The sequence below is a fragment of the Cinclus cinclus genome, chromosome 2 (assembly GCF_963662255.1).
Source record: "Cinclus cinclus chromosome 2, bCinCin1.1, whole genome shotgun sequence".
NCBI classification, from domain to species: Eukaryota; Metazoa; Chordata; class Aves; order Passeriformes; family Cinclidae; genus Cinclus; species Cinclus cinclus.
Window position 1 is genome coordinate 103,638,974 of NC_085047.1, and position 21,687 is coordinate 103,660,660.

At 39.4% G+C, this 21,687-nt stretch overlaps 1 protein-coding gene across 1 annotated transcript in view; it reads left to right on the top strand.

Annotated features, from left to right (window-relative positions):
- The window catches only part of MBTPS2 (membrane bound transcription factor peptidase, site 2), a 34,757-nt gene extending 13,347 nt beyond the window's left edge, over positions 1–21,410 (top strand). The window contains exons 6-11 of the mRNA XM_062515151.1: positions 3,219–3,337; positions 4,158–4,338; positions 6,835–6,929; positions 9,155–9,350; positions 19,307–19,382; positions 20,647–21,410. Coding sequence (XP_062371135.1) covers positions 3,219–3,337; positions 4,158–4,338; positions 6,835–6,929; positions 9,155–9,350; positions 19,307–19,382; positions 20,647–20,869 — 890 coding nt within the window. The 3' untranslated portion in view covers positions 20,870–21,410. The remainder of the gene's footprint in view (positions 1–3,218; positions 3,338–4,157; positions 4,339–6,834; positions 6,930–9,154; positions 9,351–19,306; positions 19,383–20,646) is intronic.
- The last annotated feature ends 277 nt before the right edge of the window (positions 21,411–21,687 follow it).

Below are 21,687 nucleotides of genomic sequence, written 5' to 3' on the forward strand. Positions count from 1 at the left end.
AGGACTTCCTGTCACAGGTCAACATCCTTGAACAATGCACTACCATTTTCTGCAATAGGAGCAATCTATTTTTCAATAGTATTGTGAATGATACTCACTGACCTGTGGGTTGTGTTATGATACAGGTCACTGTGTTTTGATGTTGCCATCAGAAGGAAATAAGCACAAACATCCAAAGATAATCATAGCTTATGGCTCCAGATAACCTCCAAATGTTTTTGAATTGATGTTTTTTGGAGTCTCTGGCTACTGGGAAGTAGAGCCTGGTTGCTGCAAAAAGTCAAACTGGGACTGTGTCATTGTGCCTGAACCACTTGTATGATTATTTCTAGAGGCAAAGGTAGCTCCCAAAGAACTGAAATACAGATAGAAAAGTTATCATCTTGGTTCAGTTCTTGGTACTGGTGTTTTTTCTTTTGCAGGCTAGCAGCCAGTCTGTTGTAATGTTTAGTTATTAATGTTGTTTCTTGAATATTATATCTAAAACATCATGTAGAGGGTGGACATACAGAAGCCTTTAGCAAACATGTTTTCAAGATTTCATAAATCAAGTAAATAATTACAAATGTTAGATAAATAAATGTATCTTTATTCCAAATACTCGAATCAATAAAAATAACTCTACAATAGACTAACTTTTATGAAGCCATGTTTCTCAAATTAATCTGTTTCTATTCCATCTACTGGGATACTGAATTTCAAAACGGTTTGCTTACATAGATTCCTGAGACATTATCTAGAAAAATACAATTCTAAGCTGTAATGAAAAATAATTGTTTCCATGTTTTGATGACAAGCAAACGCCTTTAATAATGTTTTACGTTTCTCGGGAAACCTGAAATAGGGGAATACAAGGCAGGAGCAAACGTTGCAAAACTGGTCAGCTTTCAGTTAGTTATAACAAATAAATGCATTTTTTTACAGTTTATGATAGATATGTTTCAGAACTAGGATGCTTGATAATTGTAAAATGCAATATTCAGTAAACAACCACATTCCTGGTGTTCAGGAATTTTAATTTAGAGATATGCTCTCAGATTTTTGTATAGCAGCTAAGTAACAGAGCTAGACTAGAGACCAATACCAAATACTCTTTTTGTAGTCCAGCTATAGTCTGGAAATTAAAAAATATATTTTTTGTACAGCAGATGGCACCATATGTTCAAGAATAGGAAATGAGTGTTCTTTTAAGACTTGTGATATTTATAGCATCATTCCCTGCCTACTAGATAGATGAAAAAGTAATTCTGTGCAGCACATTCTTATAATTAGTCCAAATATTTGTATTACTTTCTGAGGTAATTTTTAATACATTTGATCTTGTCTTTAACGGGAGTTAATTTTTTTCTCTTTTTTTAAATAATTAATAGTTAATAAGTTATTTTAAGGAGTTTTAGGACTGTGTAAAGTGTCTCTTTTTAAATATAAGGAATTAGGTGTCCGAGGATGAGGCTGTTTTAGCAAGCTGAAGTTGAAGGTAGAATGAGTGGTGTGCCTCTACAAGTATTCTCATTTAGAGCATGTTTATTTTTCTGGATTGCCTGGGATGAGTTTGAAACCTTTCTATTTTAGACTTTCTGCTCTATTCCACACATCAGATGGTGTCAATTTTGGTAACAAGGTCCCTGTTTCCTAGCTGCTTGAAAGTATTCCTTGTCACTCACTAGCAGTTCCAGCACCTTTTTTTCATTATTATTTTAAGTGTTGTGATTTTTCAGTTTACACTGTGTAGCAGCCACAAAAGAATTTTGTTTCCATTTTACATTTTTGACGTTTGTTAAGCTGTTATGCTGAAAAAATATTTCTAAGATAAAAAGGTTAAAACAATAAAATTAAAATATTTGCTCACTACTTCTGGATTTGTTGCAAATAAATGTATGTATGTGAGATAAGGAGAACTTATTACAAAAACATTTCCTCTATCTGGGTGCCTTCCCATGAGATACAATTAAAGCTATAGAAAGAAATTACCTTAAGAAGCATCTACAAGTGGAAATGGTTACAAACCCTTACTTCAAGAACTCCAAAAAATTCTCATTTCTGCAGCATTAGAAGCATAAAAGAAGGTGAGGTGAGATGAGAGAGGTGAGAATATAGACAGGGGAGATAAATCTGCCATATGCTATGATTTCTGTTATATACACTGCAATAAAGGAAGGTTTAATAGATTTTTAAATATATTTAATTGAATTCCCTCACTGGACCTCCACTGTCAGTATAGAATTGAATCAAAATCCTCATAATAAGATGAAGTACTGTAAGAAGGAAATAAAGACTCTTCAACCTGAAAAGTTTTCCTGCATGTTCATACAAAACTGTTTGTACGAGAACACAAACTAAATGAGAAAATTTGTGTAGTGCTGAATGTGGAAAACCTTAAAGCTTTGGTGATGAGCACCTGCTGTGTCTTATGATAGTGGCTCATTGTTTCTTATGGAGAACCACATACTATAAAGATGGCAATTGCAAATACGTTCCCCAAAAAAGCATGTCAGGAAATGCTGGTTGTGCAATTTAGTTTCTTGATGGGGCTTTAGGTCCATATTTTCTTGTAGAAGATACCTTTTTTCCAAATAATTTTCTAAATTTGTTTGGCACATATACATGTAATAATTTTAATTAAAATAATGTAAGTTGCCGTCACAAATACTGAATTGCAAGTAAATTTCAGACATCTTGCTCTCTAGGACAAACAGTATGTATTCGAAATTAAGCCTATTTATTGACATTCTTAAATTCAACAGTTTATTGTGGTAGAAGGTAACATGTAATACATTTAATTCCACTATTTTTAAATATTTATGATTGAAGACAACTCTGTAGATAGAAACTGTATTTTATTAATTGATTCAGTAGCCCAGTTTTTCTTCTGGGTACACTGCCCTCTCATACTTAGAAAAGTAGTGTTACATAAAATCTTAATCTGTTAGAATGACACCTTAGACACTGACTTACTGCTTTCCTGTCTTTTTTGATAGTATAATTCTCAGGGTCTTAGAGGTTTGTCTAAAACACTCCCTTACAAAGGGGCACCATAGAAGCTAAAGTTTGTAATCTATGTACTCTTCTTTCATGCCTGTGTTCACAAATCAACTTTTCATTTATTCTTAAAGTAGTAATTTCAGGAAAGTTGATTAGAAGGCAGCTGTAGGATCATATAAAAACCAGCTTTTTGTTATTAGTGTTTATTTAGAAAAACTCTTTTGCTTTCTCCTTAGGGGTGTGGCATAATTTTGTTCTTGGTGTTGCCAGTTTCATGGTGTTGTTTCTGCTGCCAGCCATTCTTTTCCCTTTCTATTACACGGGTGTTGGGGCACTTGTCACTGAGGTTGCAGAGGTAAGAAGAATATTTGCTGTTTCCATATTATATGGTTTGTGACCTGAAATGTACCCGTGTCTCTTATGAGATTTGATCAGTGCAGCCCTTTGCAGTATCTAATATAATGAGCTTCTTACTTAAAGTTTTCCTTTCAGTCTCATGTATCTTAGTATTAGTAAATAAGGGAATGTGGTGTGAATAACAATATACTAATTAGCATACTATAAAACTGTTGAGACATTTGAGATGAGTTTGCAGGTTTATTTCTAGGAGTTTTTAACTGTTTTTCAGTATTTGCACAAAGCAAAGCTGCTGGAAACCGAGTTATCACTCCAGTTACTGCTATCTGTTTTTAATGTTAAAGATTATTTTGAGCTGATCTCCATGTTTGGTCAGCTGGAAGCAAAGAAGAGATAGGCTTCTGGGATTCTGGAAAGGAATGATTTTTTTTTTCTGACTTAATCAAATACAGCACAGTTGAACAGCAGAGCTGAAAGGATCCAATCTTTCTTGGATCTAAAAGTCAATTGATAAAACTCAGTAGAGAGGGACACTTAAAATGCTTTATTACCTTTGAAAGTATAGGTACATCTTTCTTGAAAAGTTCAGGGTATTAAGTTGAACTTATGTTGTGGGTTTTCTTACCATTTAGACCTATATAAAAATAATTACTCAAATTTGAAGATGTCTCCAGGACGCTTGGAGACTTCCTTTTCCCTCCCCTTCCCCCCATTTTTTAGTGTCTTAGCCTAAAGATTTCGTTGTATTCAGTAGAACTGTAAACTAATCCTTGTTGTTTTAACTATAGTAGTATGACTGACTTCACTGTTGTTCTCAGGATTCTCCTGCCAATGGACCGAGAGGTCTTTTTGTGGGAGACCTTGTCACTAACCTACAAGACTGCCCAGTTTATAATGTGGAAGACTGGAATTCCTGTCTGGGAGACATTTCAGAGAAGTCACAGGTCGGCTACTGTGTAAGTGCAGCCACCCTACAGCAATTAAGCTTTCCAGCTAGAGGTATGACTTAAGGTGCTCTCCTCATTATTTTGTATGTTAATTAATTTATATTTTAATTTTATCATGTCTTAAAGACTATTTTGAATTTAGAATTTGTTGTTGGGGTCAGATTTCTTGTAAGTCAAATATGATGTCCTGTCTTAAGCAATTACCAATGTGCCATGCTGTTTTGTAAAATTTGAAAGGGAGGGAGGGCTAGAAATAGGAATTTCTCTTGTCTTTCAGTAATCCTGTACAAATACCCTGTATGGTTCAAATAACAAAGTTTGCTTCTTCTGGATACTGCAGAACTTGGTTCTTAGCAGTAGTACAATTATCTCCTATATTTTAAGTTCTATAAAACAGATCAACTCAGTGACCTTTTGCAGATGTAAATTCCACATTGCTTCACAGCTTTGATCAGCAGGACATTGCAAATTGTATGATTTAACCCAATGATGTGCTTTATCATGGATATGTCCATAATTTCTTTGGATATGTCTCCCTATAGGGTTTTATGTCATTGCCCACAGACTCGGTTTTGTCTGGATTGCACATACTGCTTCTGGAAGTCAGTCTATTCCTTCTGTTTCCTTTTATACATTAGAGTGCTTGTTGCTGTAAGGGCTTACCCCAAGAAAGCAAAAAGAAAAAAAGCGAAACAAAGGAAAAAAAAAACCCAAAACCATAAAGTGAACTAAACTACAAAAACAAACAAAAATTGAGTAGAATAAAATAGAACAGTCAAGTTAAATTGGCTGGGCATCTTGTGACATGCCCTGAAGCTCTCTAAAGTTTCTTTCATGCAAGCATTCATGGACGCTGGATTCCAGAGGTGAGGGGCTGCTGCTGAGCAAAGCATATAGGATGCTATTCAGACCTTTAAAATTGTCACTGCATTTTTCCATCATCCTGGAAATAAACAGGAGGTCAGGTAACTCAAATGTTTATGGTTTTGATGCACTATACTACTTTTGTGAGGTTAAGTAATTTTTTTTCAAAAAAGTATGTAAAGGAAATGATCTTATAACTGGTAGCAGGATAGATATTTAAACTGGAAACTCTTAGAATATGGGTAAGAACCTGCTTTTAGGGTCTGACAGCTTGGATTATGCCTATGAAGAGGAGTGCAACATTGGCCCGTGCTTTCAGCTGGGCAGGTATGGCAAGAACCAGTTCTCAGATGTTGTGAGTAGATATATCCATCCTCAGATTCTGCTGTTCTCTGAAGTGTGATTTTGGAGTCATGGCTAATAAAACTGCATATTCTGCAGATGAACCAGTCATATTTAGATTGAAATACTAGAGGCTTAATGCTGGAGACTCAGTATTGCTTCTAAGCCTGGTTGCTGTATTGTGTTAGCAGCCCATTGTCCCCACTGCTGTCTTCTAATCAGACCAGTCTGTCTGCATTTTCAGAGTCATAAGCCTCCAGCAGTGAGAAATATTCCTCTGAAATTAAATGAACTCTGTTTGGTCTCCAGCAGCTGTCATTTATCAAAATCTTGACAGTTCACAACTTGACATAAATACAGAGTATTGATAAAAATGTATGTAGCAAATGGACTCCATTTAGTTGACCATAAAACAAATGAGTATTGAAGAGTGAACTGAGTATTGAAGTTCAATTGAAGTATTCAACTGAGTATTGAAGAGAAAAAACAATACCCTAAGGATCTTCTTGAAATTAAAAAAAAAATAGTGTTTTCAATGTAGTTTATAAGGAAACTAATTTCATGGTTGCTTGCTATTCAGAAATATATGTGGTTTCTTAGCCTCAGGGTACCTGAAAAAAGGTTTGTACGGAACAGTGCTTGCACCTGTAAGCCCCAGGCATAAAGCTGCATGTCAGTGGATTGCAGGTTATGCAGTGATAAATCAGCAACCAGTATCACAGGCTTGATCTGCCTGAAGAAGGGCCTGCAGCTTCTGTGATACAGATCCTTACTGTGACCATTCTTCTGCACCTGTGTGTGTTTAAGCTGTTGTTGGACAGTAAGTTAGGCTTAATTCATTTAAAGAGCATATGTGTAAAGATTCTTTACCAGAATAGTTAAATCATGGTTTAAAACATAATTTATTCACTGCTGCAGCCTTCAAAGCTTGGAAGGCTTTCCTGATTTAAAATGTGTGTTTTGAGTCTTGGCCATTTCCATAGCCAGCCAGTGAAATCAGTACAGTAGTAGCTAACAAATTTCTATGCCAACCATTGGTGCTAGTTAGGGACAATGGATACAAAAGTGTTTTGCAACTTGTAATGCTCAAAACATTGCAGTGGTAGATCCCCAGCTTCTCAAGGAGATTTATTAAGGTGAAAAAATCAGTATGTGATGTCACTGAAATCATGTGACATTCACATATGTTGGTGGTGAAGCTTTTTTTTTTTTAGTTGAGCCTCAGCTAGGGCATGTGAATTACTGTAATTCTTGAAGGCTGCAGGATGATTGTTTTACTTCATTCAGAGACTAATTTTTTTTCAGCAAATAATATTATTTGCTCTATGCCTATGTTCTTTAGTCTACAGAAGACTTGATGGCACAGTTGAATGTTGTAGTAACAACAGCCTCACAGACATTTGCTTTTCATACAGCAATAAGTTGGACAGCCATCTGGTAAGTTACCTAAACTGCTGATTCTCTTTGGTAAATCTATTTTTTTTTAATATTGAATTAGTAATATTTACTAACACCTATGCAGCATATTCAAGTGTTTAAGGATACTTACAGTTTGTAGTAAATGTGTGCATGTATACTGTTCTCCCAATTACAACTTAAAAAGCCACTTTTTTAAGCCACAGCTTAAAGAGTTTGATTTTTCCCATTAACAAACACGGGGTCTCTGGAAGAATCATAAAAATCTCATAGACATCTCATTCCTTTAGGCAGAAGGATACCTCAGTTATTTTCAGTATTTTGGATGCACAATACTGGTGAGAACAATCAACTTTTGAGAAGTCAGAATTGCTTATTTAGGTGTTTCAGTCTTTAAAGGTGTTGAGCACTACAGGGAAAGCAAAACCCTGGGCTGTCTGTTTAGTTAATTTGTCTGAAGCCAGCCGTGCTGCTCCCTAAATTTAAATAAAAACATGCAGGAGAAGGTCCTAGAGATTGTGCAGTTTCTCAGAATGAGGGCCCATACTTGAATCTTTTTTCACCATGTTGATTTTCTTGCCATGTAGAAACAAAGTTTCTGAATAGGATTTTGACTTACTCCCTTATAAAAAGATTTAGCAGCATTCCAGTGCCTGGAGGGGCTACAAGAAAGCTGGAGTGGGACTTTTCACAGGAGCATGTAGGGATAGGACAAGAGGACCAGCTTTAAACTGAAAGAGGGCAGGTTTAGATTAGACATTAGGAAGAAATTCTTTACTGTGAGGGTGGTGAGGCACTGGCACAGGTTGTCCAGAGAAGCTTTGGACGCCCCATCTGTGGAAGTGTTCAAAGCCAGGCTGGATGAAGCTCTGAACAACCTGGTCTAGGGTAAGGTGTCCCTGCCCATGACTGGGGTTTGAATGAGATATCTTTAAGGTCCCTTCCAACCCAAGCCATTCTACGATTCTTTGAGAATACATCAATGTTTGTTAAAATATGTGTTCCATACTGACAGTGATGGAGTATTTATGTTGATTCTTTACAAGCCAAAGAGCACAAGAATCAACTGTGTAAACTTTTCTACACATACCAGTTTGTTATTGTTCTGACTCTAGTGATAAATACCCGAAGAAATTCAAATAAATTTGTTCCAAACCTGCTATGTTTACAGTTCCTACAGTGGTAAACTTCCCACTCCAGGGTGTTTTTGTGGTATTTAACCACTAAGACTTGAACACATTTCTGTGGTTTATTTGAAATATGTCAGTGGCAGCAAGATTTGATAAATCCCTATCCCAATCAGCCTGAATATTTTTAAGCTTGTAGCTGCTACTTATGAACAGGGAAGAAATAAAAGCATCAGGAAGCTTGAGACCTTGTGACTTTCAAGTGTCCTTTGGCTGTGAGTTTTTGAACAGTTTTTTTAAATGGTCTTTGCAGTGCTATGCAGCAGTTTTTGAAAGTGTGTCCTCTCCCTCATTAAAATAGAAGGAATTTGTATCAAGGTTAATCGTGAGGTTCTGACACTCATGCATTTATGATCAGGCTGAGAATGTAGAAATTACTTTTCTTTTTCCTCCTAAGGCAAGTAGTAGATTAGGATGCCTTGCTTCTATTTTTTAGAACAAAAGGAAAAGTGCCACTGAGATTTTACGAGAGTCATGAAAGGGAAAACTGATTTCCTGTTCCCTTCTGCTGTATTGTCTTTGGCCTGTGGGGAGCAAGAAAGATCTGGTCTGTCAGAGAGTGAAAGGAGTGTTATAGGCAGGGGCTGGGGCACAGCAGTGCATTGAGTCCCTGTGTTCATCTTAGTTGGGAACAGTTTCTTAGCTACCAACACCTGGTGGGTTTGTTGGTTTATTTGCTAAAACTTCAACTTGAACAGATAAGTCACTAAGATGTTGATATAGGCTCTGTCCATTGGAAATCAATGACCTGTGTTTATATGCTGTGATTTTTTTGTTGTGCGTGTGTGTACTTTTCTAGAAATAGTTTGCTTTTATTTTGATATATGTGCATACCCTTTCTTCCACACTACAAAGTATGGAATGTCAGGCTGAATGTGCATCAGGTAGAGATTCATCAGGATATGACAATAAAAAATTAGGGGGGAATAATTGGATTTTAGCTGTTCATGGGCTTCTATCAGTGAGGCATTTCTTTGCTTAACCGGGTATTTTGTTCCTTTCATTTTGATCTGCTGGGTCATATCTTTATCTTTCATAATGATTTTAATCCCTTTGCAGTATGCCTGTCTGCCAGCACGAAAAGTTATTGAAGCCAGCAAAGTTTGTCGAACCAACATGGATTGCCATAAGGACTTCATTCCAAGCTTTTGTGTGACTCCTTCTCTGGAGAACCAAACAAGGCTAATCAGGGTAAAGCATCCACCCCATATTGACATGCTCTATGTAGGACACCCCATGCATCTTCAGTACACAGGTTGGTATTATTTATTGAAAGTTCAGCAAAAACAATCTCTAATATGTTTTCCTTTGCCTGCCTGCTTAAACAAGGTCTTGGAGTGCTTCTTAGTTAATTTGTTTTAAGCAGAATCCATTTCTTGTTGCAGCCAGTGGAGAGACATGGACTACTCAGGCCTAAAATGAAATGTTCACAGTGCAATGAGTTATGAAGGTAATAGAAACCATATGTGATATGAGATGGTTGTTTTTTCAGAAAAGTATGAATGGGTATTTCTAAAACAGATCTTATTCAGATTAGTCATAGGAACCAGGTACTTGCATTTTCCTGGCACATAAATGTCTCAAAATGCTATTGCAAAATCTCTAGGGCACCTTACTCCAACACCTTGCTGGGAATATTAGTGTGACTGCTTAAATGACACCTAATATCCAAGTAACTGTGACAGATTCCTGTGACTACTGAGCCACAAGTGTTATCACAACATAGTTTTTTTCCTGATTTATTTTTTCATTTGGCTGCCCTAAATCAAGTGACATAAAATTTTAGTTCCTTTGACGTTCACTGTGACTCTCCTTTGGGCATCTTATATAAATAAAAAGTAATTCTGCTCCTGAACTGAGTATGGGAAGAATGAACAAATTCATCAACATCCTACTTGATAGTTTGAGTGGCATAGTGAAAATGAGCTGCAGATGGGCTTTAAGAAGTTTGAAGTGTTAAATTACTATTCCTTCCTGTGAGGAAGGTATCTCTTCTTCACAGGCAGCTGAAACTCTCAGGGTGATTTTACCTCAAACACTTTGGAAGTATCTCTTTAGGAAGGCATTGTACTTTTCTGAATAAGCACTGGAATTAGGTACAAAAGAGCTTTAGAAACAGTGATGAAATCTTGTGGTATAAATCCATTAACATTCTTGGATACCATACTTTTAGTCAATCTATCAGTCTTTATTTTTCCATACTGGTTATTTGATACTCTGAGGAGTTATTTATTTCAACTTTTTACAACATACTCTCATTTAAGCCCAAAAAATGATCTCTTCATTTGTTGCTTCTGACCTCATGCCATTTAAGAGGAAAACATTTTTCACTTGTGTGTTACCAACATACACTACTATATCTGATGATATTTATTTCAAACACAGCAACTTATTTTAAGAATAGAGTTTTAAAATCATTCAGAATTCCTTTTGTTGGTCTTTAACAATACAAACTATTGGTACTGAGGAACAGTTGATGTTGGTCTCTTTTTAATACTTTGGAGCTATGGAGTTTTTGTTGGTATTTCCCACTGCAGTAATTCTGCTGAAAAATTGAACCTGCCTTTCAGAAGTCAGGAAAGCACGTTATTGCATTTAAAGAGGTAGTTCTTCTTTAAGAAGTTACTTTGTGAAAATAGTGTTTGCACACACATATAGGAGCAGAATTTTAAAGTCATTTACCCTTGGAATTGTGCACTGAATGTATTTCTTTGAAAGCTAGAAGTTTGATTTTATTATCAGCTTTGCTGCAAATGCAATCCATGTTCCCTTTGGAAAAACACTAGGCCTAAAATGATAGGATCCTGGCTTGGGTAGCAAGCAGTCTGCATCATAGAGTTTCATGCATTCCAATGAAGCAACTTCTAAATATTTCAGACTAGGCATTGCACTGTACAGGACTGGCTGTGGCCAGCAGGTTTGGTGTGGGTTTGTTTTTGATTTTTTTTTTCCCAAATGTGATTGATCAGAATGTGGTCACTGTTTTTTACAGTTAAAAAAGAAAATAATTTCTTCTACTGTGTGAGCTTTGAAATAGGACTATGTTTTAGTGGAATACTTTATTCTTTAGTGTGATCTTTCTGCCTGCAGGAAATATTCTTTTTAGAGTGGTGCTACATTTAACACACAACATAATATAGGAGTTGAAGTGTTAGTGTGTACTGTGACTATACTTTATCTAGAAATGTCACTAAAGCAATGTTTGAATAACATTCTAAACTTATGCATACATTATTTTCTGCTTAGGCTTGTATTGTTATCATGGTAGTCCTGATTTATGGAGAAGCAGTAGTTATTTCATATTTTCATTTGAAGATAACTTCCAGATGACATATTTTTTAAAAAAGTATATCCATATTAGGTACTTAGAAGAAATAGTCTCTACAGTTTTATTTCTATTAAATCTTTCTGTTGCCTCAAATTAAAATATCCTAATAAAAATATTTTTTGTTGATATGGAGGTTATATATAACATTTGTTTCCAGTATTTTTAAAAAATAGCAAAACTTTAAAGAATTATAATCCTAAATGAACTTACAATGATAGAGATTTGGCTAAAACTAGAACAGAAAGATGATTAGGAGTGCATGTTGTTTGGGACAGACATACTGAGTAATGCTTTTAATTAACATTCTTTCTGTAAAAAATATCTAATATTATCCAATATAAATTCATACTGTCAGTTCAATACATATGGTATTAAGTCTTTTAAACTATTTTTATTGCAGGCTAGTTATGTTCTAGACTCCCTTCCTCTGTTGGAAAATGGATATGTAAGGTTGAAATGGAGGGCCTTGTCAGTACTGCCATGCAAATTTGCAGTGTTTCTTTTTTATTATGTATGAGGGGTTTTATTTCCTCATTTCATTTCTAATTGTGCAATATTTTTGCTTCCTTCTGTGGCCCTTGTTGCTTGGGAAGAATCTGGTGACTAAGATTTGTATTAGGAATTCACACTACTTGAGGAAACATCATATCCCTGAATGTTACTCTTGCCCATCATAGATCAAAAACTGTAAGATTTAATTCATGGAAATATGGAACTTACCTAGAAGATCATTTCCTCAAGCTTGACCAGTCTCCTACTTCTGTTGTATCCAAGTCTTCTTAAAAAAAAAAAAAAAGGCACTGCCTGGCTTTGGGTACGTTTATGAGCAACAACAGCCATAATCCTTGGTGAAGGTCTTTCTGGTACAGCCTGTTCTCTCAGTAGCTCCAAGTTTGCTTACCCTTATAGCTGAGGATGGTCCTTCATTGCTTTTAACTCAGGTTTAAAGGATTACACATATGGGTCTTCAGGAGACCACACAGAAATATCTCATGCCATGCTGTCTGTCTTCTCCGTGGCATACATGCCCTTTCCCCCATGAAGAAGTTTTGAAAAGCTCTTTGGTCAACCTAGTCTCCAAGTCACTTTCAATTAAAATTATGTCTGTTGTGAATTCTTCTCAATATTTGCCAACACCATCTAGCATTAGCCAACAAAAGAAATGTTATTTCCAGGTCAAAGAATTGTTTAATTAGAGTGGGAAAACAGTGACTGTTTTCTCTCACCCGGGCTCATTGCTGTTCACCTCTTCTCAGCAGTGTCTTTATAGACAAGCCTGTAGAGCATAATTTCTGTAATTCTTTTGTTATTCTTCAGAGGATTTGCCTACTACCATTAGGCTTGATCCATTACAACCACAAAATTCATTGCTTCTTATTGCAATCTCTAGACCTCAGTCCAGCAACTTCCTGAAGAGTTTATCTATGTTTCGAGCTTGCTTCAGCAGCAAGGTTTGGGGTTTAGATCCATGTCTAGTGGCTGTCAGTGACAACAATTTATTGTTACAAAGAGGGAAGAAGATCAATGATCCATTCTCAATGTAGGCATAATTTCAGGTTCAGGATGGTGACTTGGTAGCGGCCATTAGGTGTTTGTCAAGAGGCAGTCAAGCTTTGAAACTGCAGTGTTTTACAGTGTGCATATTTTGAAATCTTTGAATACACTGGCTCTCTCAGCCATTTTGGCTCATGAAAGGGAGTTTTGATCAGATGTTCTGATACTGGCCTTCAACTTGACAAGTTGTTTGCTTTGGATGTCACTTGACTTGTGCATACAGACAAACTGGGTAATGCCAGGCTGGAGAGTAGCCCTGCAGAAAGACAGCTGAGTGTCTTGGTGAGTGGCAAGTTGAACATGAGCCACAAATGCCCTAGCAGCCAGGAGGGCCACCTGTGTCCTGGGGGGGCATCAGGGACAGCATTGCCAGCCGGGCAAGGGAGGGGATTGTCCTGCTCTGCTGTGCACTGGGGCAGCCTCACCTTGGGTGCTGGGGGCAGTTTTGGGCACCACAATGCAAGAAAGCTATAAAGCCATTAGAGAGTGTCCAGAGGAAGCCTACAAAGATGGTGAAGGGTCTAAATAGGAAACCATTAGAGAAGCAGCAGAGGTCACTTGGCTTCCTCGGCCTGGAGAAAACCTCAACATGGTCTACAACCTCACATTGAGAAGTGGAGGGGCAGGCACTGATCTCTCTGGTGAACAGTGACAGGACCCCAGGAAATGGCCTGAAACTGTGCCAGAGGAGGTTTAGATCAGATTCTAAAAGAATCTAAAGAATCTAGAAAAGGTTCTTCACCCAGAGGATGGGTGGGCGCTGGAACAGCTCCCCAGGGAAGTGGTCACAATACCAAGCTTGACAGAGTTCAAGCAGCATTTGGACAGTGCTCTCAGTACATGGTGCAACTCTTGGGGATGTCCTGTGCAGGGCCAGGAGTTAGTCTTGATGATCCTTGTGAGTCCCTTCCAACTTTGGATATTCTGATACTATGCAAATACTTGTGTGAAGACTGTCCCTTTTATTCAGACAAAAAGCCAATCCCTGAAGCTGTTGCTTGTGTTTCTGTCAGCCCAACCCCTACCCTGGCAGGCACATCTTCAGCTTTGTCTGGAGCGCTGGGCCAGCAGGTTTGTGGCTGGGGCTGGGCAGTTCCCACAGCTGCTGAAGGGCAGCTGAGGAGGGGCAGGGAAGAGGGATAGCTGGGGGATCAAATGTGTGAGTCTCTTAGGGCTACTGCAGTGGCAGGGCAGGTTCAGGTGAACTGTTCTGGCTGTCTGGGCATGTGATCAGGCCGGTGCGTTCCTGCTGGTCTCCAGAGAGAGGCCTGTGGAGAGAGGAGGTGGCTAAGCTGCAGGTGGGACACAGGGACTCTCCTCCACAGCAGGGCCCAGAGCTGGCAGGGCTTACCGCTGTGAGTGGAGCTGCTGGTGCACCTTGGCAGAGCCACCACCAAGCAGGGGGACTCCTCTGGGCAGGTTCACTGGTCAGCAGCAGGTGCCAATGCATCTCTTGCTTTCTGGAGCAATACCACCCTCCACTTTTTTTCATCCTGATTTTGTTTTGCCTCTGCCTGTCTTTCATGCAAGCTAGTCTTGTCCAGGCAGGCTCAGTTTGAGCAAACACCGGCTCCAGTCCAAGTAGGCTCCCCGAGAGAAGACCCAGAAGGTAAGAGGCCAGTTAAAGCTGCTCTCAGCTGCAGAAGCCTCAGCAGAGCTTTTCAACCAACCACTAACTTGCTGCTGCACAGCAGCCTGTCTAGGAATGCTTTGTGGCTGTGAGCTGCCTTTGAAGGAAGCAGGAGCTGTGGGGGGATCAGTGACTCACCGTTTTCTGTCACACCACCAGCAGATTGCAAGAGAACACAGCAGTACGCCAGTTGGCAAGACAACCAGGACTATCACTATGCCTATCATACAGCCTGCTCCACGACAAAAAATACTTTCGGTGTTCTCCTGGGCTTTAGGAGCTTGTTCGGTTGTTTCTCCAGCCATTTCTGCAGAGCAATTCAAAATGTTAGCCCATCCTCTGCCAGTTTACCACTGGTAAACCTGCAGCACGTTTGATATCACCAGAACGTTCTCTGTTTTCCCCCCAGTGCTGGTCCTGGAGGCACACTCCCACCCCTTTGGGGACAGGTAGTCCCTCTGAACAGAACTCAAATGATCAGGAGGAGAGCACAGTGGGGAGCACTGCTGTTTGGCCAGTCACTCCTTTGACAAAAACCCACCAGGAGGTTCCCCTTGCAGCTCTCCCTCTCTGGGCCAGCTCCCACACCCCAAGGGGATGGAGTCAGACCTTCACAGGAGACATTTGAGCCTTGCTCTCCCTGTCTGCCTTTTCTTCAGCATGGGCACCCCTTGCAGCCACTCCCAGGTTTCAGGATGTGTCTCCCCATAAGGGACCCCAGCAGGACTCCTCAGTACCTGAGTGCTTTGGGTCTGCTTGAGGAGATTCACCAGCTTTCTTATTCTGTTTTTCTCCAGATTCAGGCAGCACTGCCAAAAAGTAGAGACAGATAAAGCCTCAGCATGGCTCAGGCATGGATGATGCAGGAGGGTGGGGAGGTTCCCTCTAGCTTCCCTGCCCAGTATGTGAGTCAGAACACTAATGTGGACTTCAGCTCACAAGAGGGATCCTGCTCGGGGCTGCTTTTGTGCTTTGGCCGTTTAGGTACTCAGGGCAAGCTCTGGGATGAAGCTGCAGGGGAAGCTATGCCTGTGCAGGAGTCCTGTTTTTCATCATCTCTGCAATGGGGTCCACATGTCTTGAACCTAACACACTTTCAGCTTGGTCACTGATGTGACATGCAAGAGTAGGCACTGGGGAAAGAGCCTGCTGCTCATACCCATCCTGTGCTGACCACAGAACAGCGATTACCTGGCCATGCCAGTGGCTGGCATCAGCCTTGGAATGAGCAACTTGCATTTCACATGGAAGGAAGATTAAAAGGCAAATTTACCTTCCTCCAACTAACTTACCTGTGGGATTCCGCATATGCTTGATGACTGGAGATTTCTGCAAGCCATCAGCCTCAACATCTTAAAGAAAATTGCTCCTTAATAAGCTATTGACATGTTAGTGATAATTATTCTTTCAAAGGAAGGCACATTGAGAACTTACATGCTCCAGGCTTGCCCAAGGGCTCCAAACCATCTTTCTTCCAGGCTGCCAGAGAATCTGCTAGAGAGTCAGCTAGAGGCAAGCACAAAAAAAATGTTTCCATTGCATGTTGGGATCTTCTGCTTTTCTGTATGGAAGCACTGGATGGGGGTCAGGTAACAAAGTGGGAGCCAGATGTCAGTGGATTGCCAGAGCTGCAGAGGAGGACCTGGGAACCTCTGAGCTGGCAGCTCAGCACTCTTCAAACACAATGTGTAACACCCCTGGAGGAGAGATGGACCCTTGGGATGCTTTTAGCAGGAGAGCACTCACACAGAGGAAACCCTCACTAAAGCACTGGAGGAAAAACATATTGTTGAGAAGACTGCACTAGCCCATGAAAGGCTGGACCCCTCCTGGCAGCTTACCTGCTTCGTTTGATGTCTGTGGAAAATAGTTGGCAGTCCCAGGATGCAGGACCATCAGGAGGATGAGGAAGGAGAGGAAAAGACGGTGGACAAGAGCCATGGTCCCCCTTCTACCACACTGCTGCTGCTGCTGCAGTTAGGGATGGGAGCTGAGCAGTTGGTTCTTATGGCCAGTGCAGTGCCATGGGGCTCTGTGACCTCATGGCCTTGTGCAGCCAGGGCAGGGCTGTGTGGGGTTGGCACTCAAGGTGCTCATGGAGAGCTGCTGGAGCACCGTGGGGCTGTGTGACCTCATGGCCCTGGAATGAGCAGGCAGCCAGTGTGGGGCTGTGTGAGAATGGAGTTCGGGGTGCTCCTGGGAATCTGCCCTCCCAAGCAGGGGAGCACATCCCATCAGGCATGCTTCACCCAAGGGCTAGGAAACAGCCTCCCTCCTGCAGGAACAAGTACACCTTCTACAGGTTTGTAGACAGTGCCAAGGTGAATGGTGTGGTTGGCACACCTGAAGGATGGGAAGCCAACAAGCTGAACAAGTTTGGAAAGAGCCCTCATGAGGTTCAATGAGGCCAAGTACAAAGTCCTGCACCTGCACTGGGGCAAGGCCCTGTATCAAGCTGCAGAAGCCTGCGATGTCTGCTTGGTTAACCAATGTAATTTTTATAATAAGTCTAAAACTTACTTTAATAATGCTTATTAAAAGTATTTTAATAAAATACTGCATTTAGTTGAGTAATTCTGTGTGTAGAATGGGTATAAGGGAAAATATTTTATCTTTTGGGCTTTTGTGGTTCAACTATTTGTTTGCCATAATGCCTTGGTACTAAAAACTACTAAACAAACACACAGAATGTTTCAGAGAATTTCCCAGTTGCATATCTGATGATCAGTGGTTTATCCTACAGTCTTTCTTCTAGAAAGAGATTAGATACAGTGAAGTAATTCTTCACTAAACATGGTGAGGCACTGAAACATGTTGCCCATAGAAATGGTTGATGCCTGATCCCTGATAGTGTTCAAGGCAAGGCTGTCTGGGGTTTTGAGCAGCCTCACCCAGTAGACGTTCCTGCCTGTGCCAGGGAGGTTGGAACAAGATGACGTTTCTACCCAGATCATTCTATGATTCTGTGCTTGACTTAAATACCTCTGACTTTCTGAGCTGGGTGGTGTCCAGGATGTCTGTCTGTTGTGTTTTCCACTCAGTCATCCAACAGATTTATTTTCTCTTAGTTCCCCTAAATCAAAGGTCAGTCTTAAGCTTTAAGCAAAATCGTGACTTTCAAGCACATTGGCAGTTTTGATACTGAAAAGTTCTCTGCTTGTTTCCACACCAAACCCATTCTTTTTTTGGTTCTCCTTGCTGTCCGTATCTTTCAAACCCGTGGTGTGTTTGCTGGCTGGACTTAGCAGAAGGGTGCCTATTAACAGAAGAAAATGTCTTTATATGACTGAATGGACCAGTTCTCTGCCTTCTGTGCCTTTAGAACTACTTTCCCTCACCTTTGTTGCTGTGTCCTTGAATTCTTTATTGAACCTGAAGAAATCTGATCTCACTCTTAAGTAAGATATACTTAGCAGCACTTTTGGTATATTATGTTTCCAGTGTTCTCTTAGCCTATGGTTAAAATTTCTCCAAGAGTAGGTTAAACTAAACTGTTCCTTTCCTAAGGGATGTTTGTATTGAGTGGGATTTGAACTCTTGCCTTCAAATATCTGTGTGGATGGATGTATTTCTTATGGCTATAACTATTCTCCACATAAGTAGGGAAAATTCAGGCCGCTGTGGCTGGGAGCTCACATCTGAAGTTGTTCTTTAAAGATAGAGTATTGGTTGTACTATGCAAGTTTATTTTCAAGTGGTTTTCTAATTCTGCATTAATTTATCCTAGCCTCTTCCTTCTGGGGATAAGACCCTGCTGTGCCTTCCTTTTAGTAGGAAAGGCATCTTTTTTGCAGCTGTCACAGAATGGTTCTCAAACATTCCCTGGTGCTGGCAGACCCAGAATGCTACCTGGATAGAACATTCCTGTACTAACATAGTGCCTTCTGGCAGGTCTTAAACTTGCCTTGAAGAATCTCTCAGAAACATTAGACATGCAATCTACTGAAGCTTCATGTGCACCTTCAAGGAACAGTGATAAAGTACTCCAGATCATGTGGTCCTTAACATTGCAATTTTCCAGTCACTATTTTTAAGGATGCCGAGTTCCACCTCCGAGGTCTTTGAGTTGCACCAAGTTATATCTTGAAGTCACTTACCATCTGAACACAGAAGAGAAGCTACTTAAGTACTGGCTAACTGGTGTTGTGTGATGCAGCCGTGCATCCCCTCATAGCCTTTGCTTTCTCAGAGAAACTCCAGAATTCTGCTCCCCATTTCTCCCACTCCTGTACACCATGAGCTCAGCCTCACATTAGGGGGATCTTCTGCAGGTGCTGCAAGAGAAATTCTTTCTGGCCTTTAGAGAAAATACATGTGTGCATCCACAGTATGCATGTGGACTGCATATGTTGAAAAAGTCTGGTAACTATAATCTCTTTTCTTTGAAAAATACTGGAATCATACAGTGGAGTCTTTATGATTAAAGATACCTCTTGAAATATGTATTTTAGATCCAGTTTTACTGAAATGCTAATTGTGCTTTGTGAAGTGACTTTACTGTGATAGTGGCCCCATTTAAGAAAAATATAATAGCTGCACTCTTGTAAAAACAAAAAAGCAATCAAACCCTTATTGAGATTGATTATTTATCCTGGAAGAGGGTCATTTCACATGTGATTTTTCTGCAAAATTATAATCTAAAATTCATTATGTTATAACCCTGGAATGACTTTTCATGCTTTGTGTATTTTCATTTCAGTAAGTCTCAGCAGTTTTGTGCCACGACAAAACTTTCTAAGTATCGATCTGCCTGTGGTGATAGAGACGTTTTGCAAGTATCCTTTGAAGTATGTTTGTTCTTTTAAGGTAAGAAGGGAACTGTTCAGAATTTAGTGACCTAGCAGAATTTCAGTTGGATGTCATTTAAGACAGGATGTCCTGAAATATTTCTGTATAGATTTGACATCTTTATCCCATCTCTGCATTGATTATTGTCCATGTGCCAAGCTGAAAATGAAATCTCTCACTTTCTTGTCCTTAAAAGCATATTTTTGGTTGGTGCTTTTTTAACTCTTGAGGGTGAGCCTTAACAGATGTGACATGAAAGCCAAAGTAAGCCTGAATTTAAGTCAGGAAAAATGAGATGTTCTTGCTGGCTTTGCAATGTCAGAGTTTTACTATTTTGTGTCATTATACTGAACTAAATAAACAGGATATGGTTGGGGTTTTTTTATGTTTTTCTTCAAAAGAAAATAAAATAGCTATTCAAGAAACATATATATACATACATGTACATCTAGATTAGTAGAGTTGAATGTGGCTAATCTAGGAACCCTTAGCCTTAGAAACTGAAATGTTCTTGTGTGGCCATAGAATAACTTAAACGGTGTAGTTCAGCTTAATAACAAGTCCATAGAGCCAGAGTAAAGGTACTACATACTATTTTCTGGGAGCACATCAAGGTTTGTGCTGCCCCAGCTGCTTTCTGACTCTTGTCTTCTTTCCTGGCCATTTAGGATGGAGGTAGATACTCCAGTTAGCAAGCCTTTATAACCAACACTAAAAATTACCTGCCCATGCCTCATTCTCACGTGCACATACATGTACAGAAATCCACTCAGCTTTTCTGGCTAGCAGATAAGTAGGAGAGATAGGTCAGATTTCTGATTATATTCTAGTCATCTAGTGTTTTGGAAAATATTCCTAATCATGATTTCATACTTGAGTCTAGAATACCTTCCTACTTCAGGCATGGTGCCAGAGCTATAACTTTCCTCCAAAGCCACACAGAGGAAGTTAAAGAGATGGTGGTTTTGCTGTCTCCTGCTTTCACTCAAGTTGTGAAGAGTACAGGTGTAAGTATCCAGACTTAGCTTTTAAAAAATAAAAATCTATCAAGGCAATTCTCTGAGTGAGTATGTTATGGGCTGAAACTAATTTTACTCATATAATTTCTGTGAAATGGAATGGCAGCTAGAAAAATAACCCTTGTATGTATGTCTCTGGATACTAGAAATACAATACATGTATCTTTTTTTTTTTTACGTTTTTTTTATATTTTCTCAGATACTCTCATGAACCTTAACTACATTCAACCAGGTACCTCATCTCACTATCAGGAGCACTGGCAGTTATCAATGCTGTACCCTGCTTTGCTTTGGATGGTCAGTGGATATTAAATTCCTTCCTGGAAGCCACACTGAGCTCCCTAATTGTAGAAAAACAAAGCAGAGAGCTTGTTGGCTTTTTGATTTTGCTTGCTGGTAGTGCGCTTTTGGCTGCCAATGTTGCACTGGGACTTTGGATGGTGACAGCACGATAGAACATTGGATATTCTTCCATCAGTTCTCAAAGTACACAGAAATAACAAATCCATTACCTTTTTAAAATTTGTCCAGTACTGGGATTGAAATAATTCCCTTAAAATGACACTGAAAGAACAATCAACTGGTGATTGTTGTTTTAATTTAAAACTTTACAACACCATGCCTGTGGTGAATCTAACAGGAAAATGTAGAAGCCTTTTTATTTATTCTTTAAGCACTTGGTTTTTGGTTTCTTTTGAGAAATTGCATTTTAAGATTTCATAGGAAAAAATCAGACTTCATTAATTCAGACCTCAAAATAAGGGAATTATTTTGCCTCAAACATTTGTAAAGTGGGAGGGGGAAAAAAAACAGTTTTATTTTGTAATTTAAATAATTGTCTGTATGGTCTCTGATCATTTCTCAATCGGCATAGTCTTCAGTGACTTGTTTCGGTGTTTTTAGTTTGGTATTCTCTCAAACTGGATTCTAAGAAGCCCTAAAGTCTGGTCTCAAAATGGGTGAAAGCTAGGTAAAAAGCTTACCGTGTGTTAATGGGGAGGGAGCAGTCATTTGGGTGAGTGGCTTTCCTTTTTCACCTGGCCAAAATGACTGGAGGAATGTTGTCCTCAGGATGTAGATGAGAAGTGCCAATGTCTGCTAAAAATGAAGCATGTGGGAGGATAACAAAGCCCACATGTTTGTGTAACTTACACTTTCAGTTGTATCTTGTCATACAAAGCTGAAGATTTTAAAAGGGAATATTTGTCAGCAATAGCTACAAGATAACTGAAATTTAGTTTCTGAGTGCTGAAGTATGCTGTGCACAGTTTTC